Here is a 14,877-nt window from a genome sequence, read left to right on the forward strand (position 1 = left end):
CTATGGGCTGCGCCATTTCTTGTTCGCTGTTTGAAACATTCAGTTCTTTTTTGGAATGGGTTGTTAGGGATGTTTTCTGGGTTGTCTTCCATAATTCATTATTTAGACGATTTTCTGGTGATAGGTCCTCCGGGGGAGGTGATGTGTGCGACGCTCTTGGCTACGGTCCAACAGCTGTTTGATTATTTTGGAGTCCCATTAGCCCCTGACAAGACTGAGGGGCCGTGCACGGAACTGCGATTTCTGGGCATTGTCATTGATACGATGGCAATGGAATGCAGGCTTCCGGTTGACAAGCTAATGGACCTACGCAGAGTTATTGCAGGGTCCTTGGACACGCGAAAAATTCAGCTGCGTGCCCTGCAGTCTCTGCTGGGAAAATTGAATTTTGCCTGCCGCATCATGCCCATGGGGCGGGTGTTTTGCAGGAGGTTGGCGGCTGCCACGGCGGGAGTCAGGGCGCCGCATCATTACATTCGCCTATCTAAAGAGCATCGGGATGACTTGCGGGTTTGGGATTTGTTCTTGAGATCCTTTAACGGCCGTTCGGTTTGGTTGGAAGCTCCGGTGTCGAACTTTGACCTGGAGCTGTTTACTGACGCGGCAGGCTCGGGGGGTTTTGCGGCCTATTTCCAGGGGCAATGGTGTGCGGGGGAATGGCCGGCCTCCTGGCGGAATTCTGGCTTCATTCGTAACTTGGTTCTGTTGGAATTATTTCCCATTGTGTTGGCCGTGGAGTTATGGGGTCAGGATTTCACAAATAAGAGGGTCCGTTTTCATTGCGATAACCTGGGGGTAGTTCAGTCCATCAACAGCATTACTGCTTCTTCTCCACCGGTTATTAGGTTGCTTCGCCACCTGGTGCTCAAATGTTTGCTCCTGAATTATTTTTTCTATGCTGTGCATGTTCCGGGTGTTGACAATTCGGTGGCTGATGCTCTTTCTCGCTTCCAGTGGGACAGGTTTCGGAGGTTGGCACCGGATGCGGATCAGCAAGGCCTGATGTGTCCCGGGGAGCTGTGGAACATCGTCTCGCCGCAGTAATGGAATTGGTTCGGGCGTCGGTTTGTCCTTCCACTTGGACGGCCTACGAACGTGTGTGGGCGACGTGGCATCAGATGGTGAGTGAGGTGGGGGGTCTTTCTGGTGATCGGGAACGGTTGTTCCTGCTCTTATATTTTGTGAGCCTGAATTTTGAACAGCGTGTGTCTATTTCTACGTTACGCCGCAAAATGGCGGCCTTAGCCTTCTACTTTCAGTTGTGGGGGGTTGCGGATGTAACCAAACATTTCCTTGTTCAAAAGGCCTTGAAGGGTTATGCGAGGGGTACTCGTTCGATTGATTCCAGGCGCCCGATTTCCTTTGATGTGTTGTCCCGGTTGGTGGACTGCTTGCCGGGAGTGTGTTCTGCGGACCAGGAGGTGGAACTCTTCAGGACGGCGTTTATCTTGGCGTTCTTTGGAGCTTTTCGGATTAGCGAATTGGTGAGTATTTCCAGGCGGGGGAAGGGGGGATTGCAGTTGGGGGATGTTTGCTTGCATCCGGACAAGCTTCTAATCCGGATAAAAAGGTCAAAAACGGACCAGCTGGGCAGAGGGGCTTGTGTTGAGCTAGGGGTGGTTCCTGGGTCCTCTCTTTGCCCCGTGGCTGCGGTGCGGCATTGGTTACAGGTGCGCTCCGCTCAACAGGGTCCTCTGTTTTTACGGGCTGATGGCACGGCCCTCTCACGTTTTCAATTTACGGCTGTCCTCCGGAAGTGCTTGGGGGCGGCCGGTTTTCAGGGGACGGATTTCTCCTCTCACTCTTTCCGCATTGGAGCCGCCACGGAAGCGGCTCGGTGGGGCCTTGGGGATCAGGCCCTTCGGAAAATTGGGCGTTGGGAGTCCAGGCGATTTCGCTCGTATGTCCGTCCGCATCTGTTGTGATGCGGCAGAGGGGATCTGTTCTGTTCTGGTCGGGGCCCAGGGGTGGTCATTTAGTGAATGTTCGTTACGTGTATGCTGGTGTTTTTCTTTGTTTTTCTCTGTGGGTTTTTGTGTGTGTACTCAGGACGTATGTTGGTATGTACCCCTCCTTATGTTTTACAGGAGCCACGGAAGTCTTGGTCTGGATATTAGGACATTCTTATGTGGTCTGGGGTGCTCGGAGGGCTGCGGTTCGGCCAGAGGGGCGCCAATTGGGTTTCAGCAGGGAGGAGGTAAAGGTTAGATGGATTGGGGTCTCAGGCATGCTGTGGTCCCCTGTCCTCCCTGAAGTCCATCGTTGCGCCCGTCTTGAGCGGCCGCCCGACATACTTTTGTTGCATGCGGGCGGCAATGATCTGGGCCTCCGTTCCTCCAGGGAGCTGATTAGGGATGTCAAACTGGACTTCCTGAGGCTGCGGACGCTTTTTCCGCGGACTGTGGTGGTGTGGTCGGACATTGTCGCCCGCACTTCTTGGCGCCTGGCTCGCTCGGTGACTAGCCTGAACAAAGCCAGGATTAAGGTGAATAAGGCGGTGGCCAAGTTTGTTGTGCGTAACGGGGGTCTGGCGGTCCGGCATCTTGAGCTGGAGCAGGACCCGGCCCTTTATCTTAGAGGTGACGGGGTTCATTTGAACGCGGTGGGCATCGACCTGTGGACTTTAGGTCTGCAGGAAGGTATTCAGAGGGCGCTGTGGGTTTGGAGGGCTACACGGCCATAAGGGGTCATGCCCGTGTGCTGTGGCTGGGGTTTTAGGGTCTTGGAGGGCTGTGACTACTTGGAAAGGGAATATGGAGGGGTAGGGCCCATCTTAGGTATGGGTGGACCTACCCCTGGCAACGTCAGTAGGCGGTATCAAGGGATCCCAATGGTTCATAGTCCTTGAGCTGGTGCAGTGGCGGCTGAGGGCCTGGAGGTCTATTGGGGTCAGGGATACAGCCAGGGGGGAAGTCAAGTTGCCTTCCAAGATCCTAAATGGTCATTCGCTTTTAAATTTTGGTATTGGATTGTTTTTGTTGAATAATGGTAATTTCTTTGCTAGCTAGTGTTTTACTAGTTAGTTCTAATAAAGTTGGCTGCTATGGCCTTTTAAACCCAAACAAATGATTGTAGTGTCCTTCTTTCTTTAGACAAGTAAAAGGGGAGTCTGTTGGTAGGTTTGGGTTGTATGGGGCAAGGAGCAGCCGCAGCGTCGGCAATACCACAGTCAAGGGGGAAGCCTGGAGATGGATGCACAGCAGTAAGCGGAAGGCTGGACATGACTGGGGTTTGCAGGGAAGGTTGCTACCCAGTGGGGGTTAACTTTTTTAGGAAGAATTAAAGCAGGTGATTGGTTTTTGGGAAGGTGGGGCAGGGTGGGGCAAGGTGGGGTTAGCAGGGGCTAGTTTAGGGTGGGACCAGGGGTCCGGTCAGTTGGAGACCAGACAGCAATAGGAGAACTTCTCCCGCCCGCCCATCCCTTTGTCATTTCGGAGTGTGCAAAAAAAAAAAAAGGGATATGGTTATACTCAGTTAAAAAAAAAAAAAAAAAAAAAAGGAGACTAAAATACAAAAAAAAAAAAAAAAAAGAATTTTATCGAACAAACAGGTTTAGGAAACATAGCAAAAAAAAAAAAAACTTACTTTTTACTGATGAGGGAATTTGTAATATTTTTTGGCTGCGTTTGTTGTATGATGAATGTTGCACGCATACTGTGAATGTCAATTTGTGTTTCGGACTTTGCTGTTCGTCTAGGTTTTAGCTAGGGCACGGTTCGTGTGTTTTTCTTTGTCATGGCAGTGGCTGGGGTTTTAGGGTCTTGGAGGGCTGTGACTACTTGGAAAGGGAATATGGAGGGGTAGGGCCCATCTTAGGTATGGGTGGACCTACCCCTGGCAACGTCAGTAGGCGGTATCAAGGGATCCCAATGGTTCATAGTCCTTGAGCTGGTGCAGTGGCGGCTGAGGGCCTGGAGGTCTATTGGGGTCAGGGATACAGCCAGGGGGGAAGTCAAGTTGCCTTCCAAGATCCTAAATGGTCATTCGCTTTTAAATTTTGGTATTGGATTGTTTTTGTTGAATAATGGTAATTTCTTTGCTAGCTAGTGTTTTACTAGTTAGTTCTAATAAAGTTGGCTGCTATGGCCTTTTAAACCCAAACAAATGATTGTAGTGTCCTTCTTTCTTTAGACAAGTAAAAGGGGAGTCTGTTGGTAGGTTTGGGTTGTATGGGGCAAGGAGCAGCCGCAGCGTCGGCAATACCACAGTCAAGACAATTGATGATGATCTGCTGTGTTTTAACAAACTGCCATTCAGTTAAGACCGGCACACATGTACCAAAAGTTGGCCAGTTCAGCAAATGTACCGCTATCTGCCCAACGGTCTTGCTGGAAAACCAGCAAGCTGCAAGCGCTGTTCCTTGTATCCCGGCCAGAAGGGGGGGGGGGGGGTCCCGCCAGTCAGCGGGTGAGATCCCTGTATCTCACATCATTGTGTTGATCAGGAATCTGTCAGTTTTTTTTGTTCAACCTGCTGGTTGAATGAAGTAAAACTGAACATGTATACCCAGCTTTACATTGTATAATGTACTGTATGGCTTGCATTAACACCTTCACGCTGATGTAACGCAAATATGCGGCCTTCGGCTTCAAGGGGTTGTACCGGGGTAATGCCTGCAGCAGCAGGCATCACCCCAGTACCGTTTTTTTTTGGCCTGATGGTCAGCTTTCTTGTAATAACAACACCAGATGCGGCTAATCAGCTGCTCTGCTGTTATTACAAGCAGCAGGAGGAGACATCACTCCCCACTCCCGCCACCTTCCATGACTCACCCGGCTTTCCTGTCCCACGGGGAGGCCTGAGCGACCAGCCGACATGTCCGCCGGCTGGCCAGAGACCCAAACGAAGCTAGAATTGCCTTTGAATGAGTCTCGGATTCAGTAACCCGGAAGCAATGTCATGACATCAGCTTCTGTTTTCTGGAGCCTTAAAGGCACCAGATTTTAAAAAAATGACAGTATTCAAAACAGCCAAACTTGGCGTTTTGAATGCTTTTAAGTGCAAAGGAGGGATTTGGGGTCTTATAGACCCCAGATCTTTCCATAAAGACTACCTGTCACTGCCTATTGCTGTCACAAGGGATGTTTACATTCCTTGTGACAGCAATAAACTTTTTAAAGGGAAAGTGTAAAAATAAAATAAAGAAAAAAATGTAAAGCCCCTCATTCCTCCGTGCTCGAACGCAGAAGCAAACGCGTACCTAAATCGCTCCCGCAAACAGTGTTTAAACCACACATGTGAGGTATCACCATGATTGTTAGAGCAAGGGCATTCATTCTAGCACTAGACCTCCTCAATAACTATAAACTGGTAACCGTTAAAAATGCAACAACTGCCATTTAATTCTCTAGGATCTCTGTTAAAAAATGATATATAATGTTTGGGGGTGCAAAGTATCTTTCTAGCAAAAAAAAAAATTGTTTTTAACTTGTAAGCAACAAGTGTCAGAAAAAGGCTTAGGCTCCAACGGGTTAATATACATCTAAACCTTAAAGCAGAACTAAAGTCCAATATACTGTACTTAACTTAGCGCCTACTGGTGTACAACTTTCATGAGATTTTCCACCTAGCTCAGTCAATTTTTAAATCAACATTTGAAGAGGTGGGTGGTGCTAACAAGGCCTCCCATGGCTTAGATTTTGGCCTATCCAGCAGGAATTGGAAAAAATCTGAGCTGTATATGGCCAGACTTAGTCAGATTACACCTAACATGGCTCCACTAATAGACTTAGAAGATAACTGGACACAGCATCTTGATTGATACTCCAAGAGTTCACCACTGCCTACAGCTAAACTAAGAGCTGTCAGTGCATGAACCAGTTGGGCAGGTGTGCCAGGTAGGACTGTCCAAAGCCTTTGCCTATAACTGATGCACATCAGTTTGTAATAGAAGTACCTATTTAAAGATGGCACTGATGAATGAACTACAGGAAGTGTAAACACCCCCAGAGTGGTTAGTGCAAATGTTTTTCGTTTTTTAAAGAGGAAGTAAACCCAATGTGTTTTTTTTCCCCTGAAAAGTAAAAGCATACTGTGCTAGTATGCATCGCTTTAAAGTGAATCTTACCTGGATCTGAGCACCACAAACTGAAAACTCTATTTAATTCATTTTTAATATCAAAGCACACTCACCCTTCCATCCATGCATTATTTTGTTCAGAAATCACTTTGAAAAATACACCCCTAGCATTAAGGGTAAGGGCAGATGATTCATATAGCATTTTCTTCCTGGAATCCATCTGCCCTTCCTGTGAAAACACCCTAGAAAATCTTACACATGCACAGTACAATATACATGGGCTTTCGGTACCCTTTTGAATAGGTCAGGCAGGCAGGCAGGAGGGTGTGCTTAGCTGAGAAAGCCCCTCCTCCAGATGAAAGGGGAAAAAATGGCCATTAAGACTGATGGGATGTATGACAGGAGGCCAGGAACCAGGAAGCAACTAAAGAAATGGAAAAATAAAAAAGTTTTAAACGAGTAAATATATTATAACTTGCTATCTATTTACTAAGGCTAGTAGCATAAGCATTAAAATAGTTAATGTTGATATAGTTAAGTTCTGTTTGAGGAAAGAGCCATGTGCAATAAACCATATCTGACAGTGTTATAGTATTTGTATGTTCCAAGCCCCCATCACTGTCTGTTCTAAGTCAGCTATGTTAGTTATTTAACCACTCTACTACCGCTCACGGTAATAGTACTGCGGCAGAGTGGCTCGTTCCCGTCCAGTCACGTAGTATTAACGTGACTGGACTCCTCCCCTTCTGGGCGGCGCTTGCGCGCCGCCGGAGGCTCGCTCCCGCTGTTTTCATTCACAGCGGGAGTCGGGCCAGGGGAGGAGCAGCGGCGATCGCCGCTGCTCTTACCCGATCGTCGGGGATCGAGTCTGGAGATCCGCCCGCTGTGTGTAAACACAGCGGGCGGATCTCCATAGTGACAGGGAGTGACAGATCGGACTGTTCAGCATAGCTGGACATCCGATCTGTCCATGAATCACATAGTCACCTCCCCCCCTACACGTCAGTAAGCACCAGGCATACATTAACCCCTCCCTCTCCAATAAAATTAACCCCTTCCCTGCCAGTGTCATTTTTACAGTAACAGTGCATATATATAGCACTGATTACTGCAGTAATGTCACTGGTACCCCCAAAAGTGTCAAAAATGTCAGTCAGGGGTCCGGTCTGTCCGCCGCAATGTCGCAGTCCCGCAAAAAAAATCGCAGATCGCCGCCATTACGCGTTAAAAAAAAAACACCAAAAATGACAGAAATCTTTCCCTTTGTTAGTAAACGCAATAACTTTTGCGCAAACCAATCAAAATACGCTTATTGCGATTTTTTTTACCAAACATATGTAGCATAAAACAAATTGGCCAAAAACTTTTAAAAAAATTGGTTTTTACATCTTTTTTGGGGGGAATTTCATATAAAAAAATGTGAAAAATATTGTTATTTTTTCAAAATAAACGCTCTTTTTTTGTTTATAGCGCAAAAAGTAAAAATCGCACAGGTGATCAAATACCACCAAAAGAAAGCTCTGTTTGTGGGAGAAAAAGGACGTAAATTTCGTTTGGGTACGGCGTCGCACGACCGCGCAATTGTCAGTTGAAGTCGCACAGCGCCGAATCGCAAAAAGTGGCCTGGACGGAAGACAGCAAAATCCTCCGGTTGTAAAGTGGTTAAAAGAGAAGTATGGCCAAAGTGTTTTTGGCCATGCTTCTCTTATAGGTCACAGTAGTGCACTTACTTTTGCGCTCCTGTGACCCAGAGTCAGCTATTAGCAGGCTAAAGCCCATTGTCAGCTGACATCACAGAGCCACTCCAAGCTCTTGAAGTATCCCGACCACATTGTCGGGATCCACCCAGCTGCCTGATTGACAGCTGATCATGGCTCTCAGTGCTTTGCTGCCCCCTTTAGCGCCTGCACCCACCTCCTCGTCAGCCCATCACTCCAGTGAGCACTGAAGAGCGGTGTGACTTACTGTCACCGCTCTCTGCTCAGAGCTGACTAAGAACTGAGAGATCAGCGGTCATGTGAACACTTCTTTCTCGGGCCTAGAGCCGGCAGGGAACAGCTGAAGCATCACATTGATTCTGCAGCATGGAAGTGAGTATGTGTTCTTGTTTTTTGAAAACCGCAAACTGCTTTGTAAAGTGCTGCGCAAACTGTTGGCGCTAAATAAACCCTGTCTAATAGTTACCCCTTTATTTTAGATTTGGAGTGGTGAGGACATAGAACCACAGTCGGTTTTTATTGATGTCTGCGTCCCCATTAAAGAGATTTAAGTTCACTAATTGTCCTGATCAACACTGTCACCAGGACTTCAAGTGAGGGTAAATCCAAAATTTTGTGTGGCCACCAGAAATGGAAAACAGGGGAAATCGTCCCCCTACTCCCATCAGAATATACAGATCAGCACTGTAGCTATTGGCTGCAAGTGCTGATCGAATTCTGTTTTTTTAAGCATGACTGTTCAACAAAAGCTAGTTGCTAGACTGACTTGCACGGACAGCACTATATACGGACAAAAATAAATCTGGTGATTGCTGAACCAGCCAATTTTTGGTCCGTGTATACCCTGCTTTACTTCCTGTTTAGTCTGTAGGACAGGACGTGGAGGGAAATCTCCTTCAATAAGACACACATGGCAAAAAAAGTTGAGCTTCAGATATACTTTAAGCAAACTCTCCAATTTAAAAACTTTGAATAGTAGGTTAAAAGAGATACATGAATTGCTTTTGCCAGCAGTTTTTAAATGCCAAAAGACAGTATCGGTTGTTTTTATTGTATGATAATGTAACAGTTTCTATTGTGCTTAACAGCCAACCCTTTCACTAGAGAATGGTCACATCAATGGCCAAATCAGATATGGAATAGATCATTGGCCTCAGTATCAAATGAGAGCACCTGTATTTACAGTGCTCCTATCTCTCAGAACCTCAGTTCTTTGCTAAGTGACCCAACATTGATGTCTATGTTCAGTCCAGCATGCGCTGAAGTGAACGCTTGCAGAACATCTCAAGTAGTTGGGCTTCCAGGTCAATACACTATTCATATGTGATTTAGTGCTAGATGTTCCATTGTTAAGCAGGTGGACAAAAAACATGAGTTCATTAAATTTAGAACATGCACCCATTGATTTTTTTTTTTTTTTTTTTAGTATGTATATATACTGACCATTAGCCACCAATAAACATGTAGCATCAGTGAATATTTGAATGTAAGCAAGGCCCGAAGCGAAAAAAAAAAAAAAAAAAATAGCGCAGGGCAGACATGACCATGTGAAGAGGGGAGACAGGGCAGGTGTGAGTTAAATTAAATTGTTTTGAGTTGGGGGGTATTCAGGGATTGGTGTATCAGGTTTGGGAGGGGTTGAGGTACAGTTAGGAGGGGTGGCCCCTCAGATTGGAGGTCAGTGGAAGTTCAACGGACGAAGGAAGAAGAAGCTTGGTCACCCACCTTTTTCACTGCAGAGCATCTCACCTCAGCTTCCCTGGTCTGTGATGGCAGATTTGGACGTTTTGCTGGAGCAAATCAAGGCCGCTGCCGCGGTGAAGGGGACTGAGTGGCTCCGGTCCCAGGTCTCCACGTTGATGGGGGTTCAGGACTCTGCACAGGATTCGGAGGGGCTTGCGGTCCCGCGGGCTCGGCGGTCACGGCCGCCGGAGCGTTTTTCACCGGACCCTTCCCCTCGAGCTCAGCGTCATCCTAGGAGCCCCGACAGGGACCCTTCAGGGCCGCCGGCTAAGCGTACTCCTGCTGCGGCCGTGCGCGCCTCTGGGAGGAATCCTCTGCATGGACGGAGCTCTGGGGGTAGTGGGGGGAGGCGGCCTTCGGTCTCTCCCCGTCCCTCTCGCCGGGGTGCTACTGGACTGGCGGGCTCCCCTACTGGCGATGCTCCGGTCGGAGGGGTGCCTCGGCGGGGGAGCGGCTTCATGGCGGCCGGTGGCAGCAGTGATCGGCGGGACTCGGAGTCGGCCTCGGCTGGGCGCAGAGAGATGACGCGGCGGGGCAAGTCACGTGGCCGGGTCATCGGAAGTTCGGCTGGTTCACAGAGGTCTCCGTCGGGCGGAGCTGGAGTACGGGGGCGTGGACGCCTGTCGCTCGGCTCTGCAGATGGCGGGAGTGCGACACCTGGTGGACGGATGTCGGCGGTGCCCGGGGACGATCGTTCGGAAGGCGAGGTGTCCGGATCGGATGTGGAAGAGGATGTCGGTGGTCGGTCGGCGACGAGGGAGGCTGGATCGGCGGCTGGGGGCGCCCCCCCTGGGCAGACAGGTGAGGTCACAATTCCTTCTCTGGCTTTGTCTGATTTGCGGGGCTTGTTTGATGTGGGGGGTGGGAGTGCTGGAGGGGCTCGGGGGGTGGGGGTGTCCCGGCCAGTGGGGGCGGGGACCCCGGAAGGGGGTGATGATGGGGGTTTGAGGGGCTTCCTCCTGGGTCTACGGGACCTCTTGGGGCGTTTGCCCCCGGGGGACGGGGGCCGCTTGTCTCCAGCGGCGGCTTGGGTGCCTCCGGCGGGGGGCTCGGGCACGGAGCCGGGGGGGGCCCCGGGGCTGGCGGGGCCGTCTTCCACGGGGCTAGTTGCGGGGGGGGCTGGGGCCCCTCCCCAGGTTGTTGGTGCGCCGGCAGTGGTGGCAGTGACGGCCGGGGCGGCGGGGGACAAGACCGGGACGGCGAAGGAGGGGAAGGCGGACGCTGTTCGCCTGGACGATTCAGCGAAAGGTGAGGTATATGTTTGTTTTGAGGGCCCATTGGGGGCACATTTGAAGCAGGAAGTCCGGGAGAAGATCTGGAAGGGTGAGTACGTGGAAATCTTCACGCTGTTGCCCCTCGAGAAGTTTCACCTGGACAGGGTTAAACCGGAGGAGCGCAAGAAGGAGGACGAGGAGGCGCGACGCTATCGGCTTATCCCTCGGACGTTCGCCAATTGGCTGCAGGCCTTTGCCATTCTGGCGGGCGTCATAGGAGAAAAGGCGCCGGAAAACTGCTCGGCCCTGTTCTGCTACATGGACGCTGTAGGGGAAGCCTATCGGGTTTACGGGGGGTCGGCCTGGCTGCGGTACGACGAACAGTTCCGGCAGCGGAAGGCGGTTAGGCCGTCCTTGCGGTGGGACCACAAGGACATCAGCCTGTGGATGCGGCTCATGTCGTCTGCGAAGGCTCCGAATCAGTTTTTTCCAGGGGGGGCCGGTGGTTCTGCGACCCCGGGACAGCCGGCCGCAAAGAGGAGGGGTTTCTGCTGGCAATTTAATGAGGGTTCCTGTAAGTTCGGTGGCACATGTCGCTTCAAACATGAATGCTCCGGTTGCGGAGGTTCCCATGCCTTGGCTCGGTGTTTTAAGTCCGGAAAAGGGCGGTCCGGAGAGCCTTCGCACAAAGGGGACGACGCCGGTGAGGGTGGAAAGGCTGCGGCCTTTTCTAGATAGGTACCCCGATAGGGCGGCTGCCCGACTTCTGGGGGAGGGTTTTGCGGTGGGTTTTCGTATCCCTTGCTCTTTGGCCTCGGTGCCGCCGGTGGCGAGGAATTTGCGTTCGGCATTGCGCCACCCTTTGGTGGTGTCGGATAAGTTGCACAAGGAGGTGGCTCTCGGTCGCATGGCGGGCCCGTTCTCGGAGGTGCCGGTGCGTGACTTGGTGGTTTCGCCGTTGGGGGTGGTTCCCAAGAAGGAACCCAACAAGTTTCGCCTCATTCACCACCTCTCCTTCCCAAAGGGTGGGTCTGTGAATGACGCCATCGACCCGGATGCCTGTACGGTGTCTTACATTTCCTTTGACGCCGCGGTGGCCTGGGTGCGACATTATGGGCGGGGGGCCTTGATGGCCAAATCGGACATTGAGGCGGCGTTCAGGTTGCTCCCGGTTCACCCGGACAGTTTTCGATTGCTGGGCTGCCGGTGGCAAGGGGCGTATTATGTGGATCGCTGCCTTCCTATGGGCTGCTCCATATCGTGCGCGCTGTTTGAGACCTTCAGTTCCTTTGTGGAGTGGGTGGTTCGGGAGGTTTCCGGTGTGAATTCGGTGATCCACTATTTGGACGACTTTCTGTGTGTGGGCCCGCCCTCGTCCAACGGGTGCGCGATCCTGCTTGCCACGTTGCAGCATGTGGCCGGGAGCTTCGGCATTCCGTTGGCCCCCGACAAGACGGAAGGCCCGACCACGATGCTCAGCTTCCTGGGCATTGTCGTGGATTCGGAGGCCATGGAGTGTCGCCTACCGGAGGATAAATTGGGGGCTTTGAGAGCTGAAATTGAAGGGGTGCTGGGTTTGCGCAAGATTCAGTTGCGCAGCTTGCAGTCGTTGCTGGGTAAATTGAATTTTGCCTGCCGCATTATGCCCATGGGCCGGGTTTTCTGCCGACGGCTGTCGGCGGCGACTTCGGGGGTGAAGTTGCCCACTCACTTCGTCAGGCTCAACAGGGAACACAGGAATGACTTGCGTCTGTGGCACGGTTTTTTGGCCACATACAATGGTAGATCCTTGTGGATGGCCGGGCCGATCAGCAACTTTGATTTGGAACTGTTTACCGATGCTGCTGGTTCGGCGGGGTACGGGGCTTTTTCACCGGGGGGCGTGGAGCGCCGCCCCTTGGCCGGGGGCATGGCAGGTAGCGGGGCTGGTCAGCAACTTGGTGTTGCTGGAACTGTTCCCGGTGGTGGTGGCCCTGGAGATTTGGGGGGCGGAGTTCAGGAACCTGAAGGTTCGCCTCCATTGCGACAATCTCGGGGTGGTTCAGGTGATCAACCGCGCGTCGGCTTCGTCTCAGCCGGTGGTGCGCCTCCTCAGGTATTTGGTTTTGCGGTGTCTACGGTTGAATGTTTTCCTGTACGCTGTGCACATTCCGGGGGTTAAGAATGATATTGCTGACGCGCTGTCTCGTTTTCAGTGGGACAGGTTCCGGGAGTTGGCACCGGCAGCGGAGCAACGCGGAGTCACGTGTCCGGAGTGGCTATGGGGGATTGCCTTGGGGTCCTCGCTGGATGGATCAGGAAGTCGGTGAGCGAGTCCACGTGGTCGGCTTATTGCAAGGTATGGTTGGAGTGGCTGGAGGTGTTGCGGGTGGCATCGGTGGATCCTCTGGGTCCGGAGGTCAGGTGGGTGTTACTTTCTTTTGTCTCTGATCATTTTGAGAGGGGCGCGTCGGCTTCCGCTGTGGCTCGCAAGTTGTCCGGCTTGGCCTTTCTGTTTAAATTTCTGGGTTGTCAGGATTACACGAAGGACTTCGTGGTGAGACAAGCGTTACGGGGCTATTCCAGGGCTTATCGGAGGAGGGACACTAGGCGCCCGGTGTCCTTCGCTCTTTTGCAGGACGTCTGCCGGCAATTGGGGGAGCACTGCGCCTCGAGTTACGAGGTGGTGTTGTTTAGGGCGGCCTTTTCTCTCGCTTTTTTCGGGGCTTTCCGGATTGGGGAATTGGTCAGCTCCTCCCGGACGGTGCCGGGGGGCCTATTGGGTCAGGATGTCTCTGTCGGTCGGGAGGGGGTTACTATCCTCCTTCGACGGTCCAAAACGGACCAGAGTGGCAAGGGGGTCCGTGTCCGGTTGTTCGCGGTGCCGTCTTCACCGCTGTGCCCGGTAGGGGCGGTTCGGGATTACTGGGCAATCCGCCCTTCGCGGCCCGGTTCATTTTTAATGCATGCGGACGGGTCGTCGTTATCTCGTTTTCAATTTGTATCGGTGTTCAGAAGGTGTGTGGGCTCTTTGGGTTTGGATGCCAGTAGGTTTGCATCTCATTCCTTTCGGATCGGGGCGGCCACTGAGGCTGCACGCTGGGGATTGAACGACGATGCGGTCAAACGCATTGGGCGCTGGGAGTCTAGGAGGTTCTTGTTGTACGTTCGTCCACAGCTGTTGGTGTAGGGTATGTACAGGGGGTGGTTTTGTCGCTGGGGGGGTGTGGGCCCGGCTGGTTATCTGATTATTGGTTGGTTTTCTTTTCCTTTTGTCCCCTTTTCTTGTAGGTTTGGAACCCTGCCTTGTTTGGATCGTGGGACACTCGTATGTTTTCTGGGGGGCCCGGAGAGCTGATGTGCGTCCTAATGGTAGACAACTTGGTTTTTCTCGGCACGAGGCTTGTGTCAGGTGGCTGGGGGTGCCGGGGCTTACTTGGGGCAGGGTCCTTCCCGAAGTGCATCGTTTCGCCCGGTTGGACAGGCAGCCAGATGTTTTGGTGCTGCATGCCGGGGGCAACGATTTGGGGGCCAGGTCCGCGCGGGCCTTGATCAGGGACATAAAGTTGGATTTCCTTAGGCTGCGCACGGCTTTTCCGGCGCTGCTTGTAGTTTGGTCGGATATGGTGGCCCGCACGTCCTGGCGCATGGCCAGGTCGGTCGCGCGCCTTAATAAGGCTCGGATTAAGTTGAACAAGGAAGTGGGGCGCTTTGTGTGTCGGAATGGGGGGTTGGTGGTTCGCCACCTGGAGTTGGAAGTGGACACATGGCGGTATCTGCGGGATGATGGAGTCCACCTCAATGCGGTGGGTATAGATTTATGGGCCCTGGGATTACAGGATGGGATCCAGCGAGCCTTGAGGGTTTGGAGGGGCACGCAAGGGTAAGGTGTCACCCTTGGGTGCTGGTGGCGTTTTGTTGGTCTTTGCTGGCGGGGGAGGTGAACAGTTTAGGATAAGGGTATGGTTGGGACTCATCGTTGGTATGGGTCCCTATGGTGCATTCCATTTAATGTCAGTTTAAATGGAATTCAAAATGGTGGCACTGCGGGGAGTGGTTTGTCTCCGAGCCGGTGACGCGGCTGGAGGCCTATCAGGGCACAGGTCCCGCAGTGCAGGATTTGGAATTATTTGGAGGAGCCTCAAAGACCAACAGGCCTAATGACTGATTGTTTTATGTTTGTAAGGAATGTTTTTTCTCCTTA

At 51.8% G+C, this 14,877-nt stretch overlaps 2 protein-coding genes across 2 annotated transcripts; both read left to right on the plus strand.

Moving 5' to 3' along the window:
- Positions 1-270: 270 nt before the first annotated feature.
- On the plus strand, positions 271-1,044 carry LOC309556506 (uncharacterized protein; the record flags this gene model as incomplete). Its single annotated transcript, XM_082258955.1, has 1 exon — positions 271-1,044. The coding sequence occupies one exon, from the start codon at positions 271-273 to the stop codon at positions 1,042-1,044; it is 774 nt and encodes a 257-aa protein (XP_082115081.1).
- Positions 1,045-2,227: 1,183 nt separating this feature from the next.
- LOC309556507 (uncharacterized protein) lies at positions 2,228-14,560 on the plus strand (the record flags this gene model as incomplete). The annotated part of the gene is made up of 2 exons (XM_082258956.1): positions 2,228-2,639; positions 13,965-14,560. 2 exons carry the CDS (start codon positions 2,228-2,230, stop codon positions 14,558-14,560), a joined length of 1,008 nt encoding a protein of 335 aa, XP_082115082.1.
- Between the last annotated feature and the right edge of the window lie 317 nt (positions 14,561-14,877).

Source organism: Pelophylax lessonae (assembly GCF_965119305.1).
Source record: "Pelophylax lessonae genome assembly, chromosome: 5".
Classification (NCBI taxonomy): domain Eukaryota; kingdom Metazoa; phylum Chordata; class Amphibia; order Anura; family Ranidae; genus Pelophylax; species Pelophylax lessonae.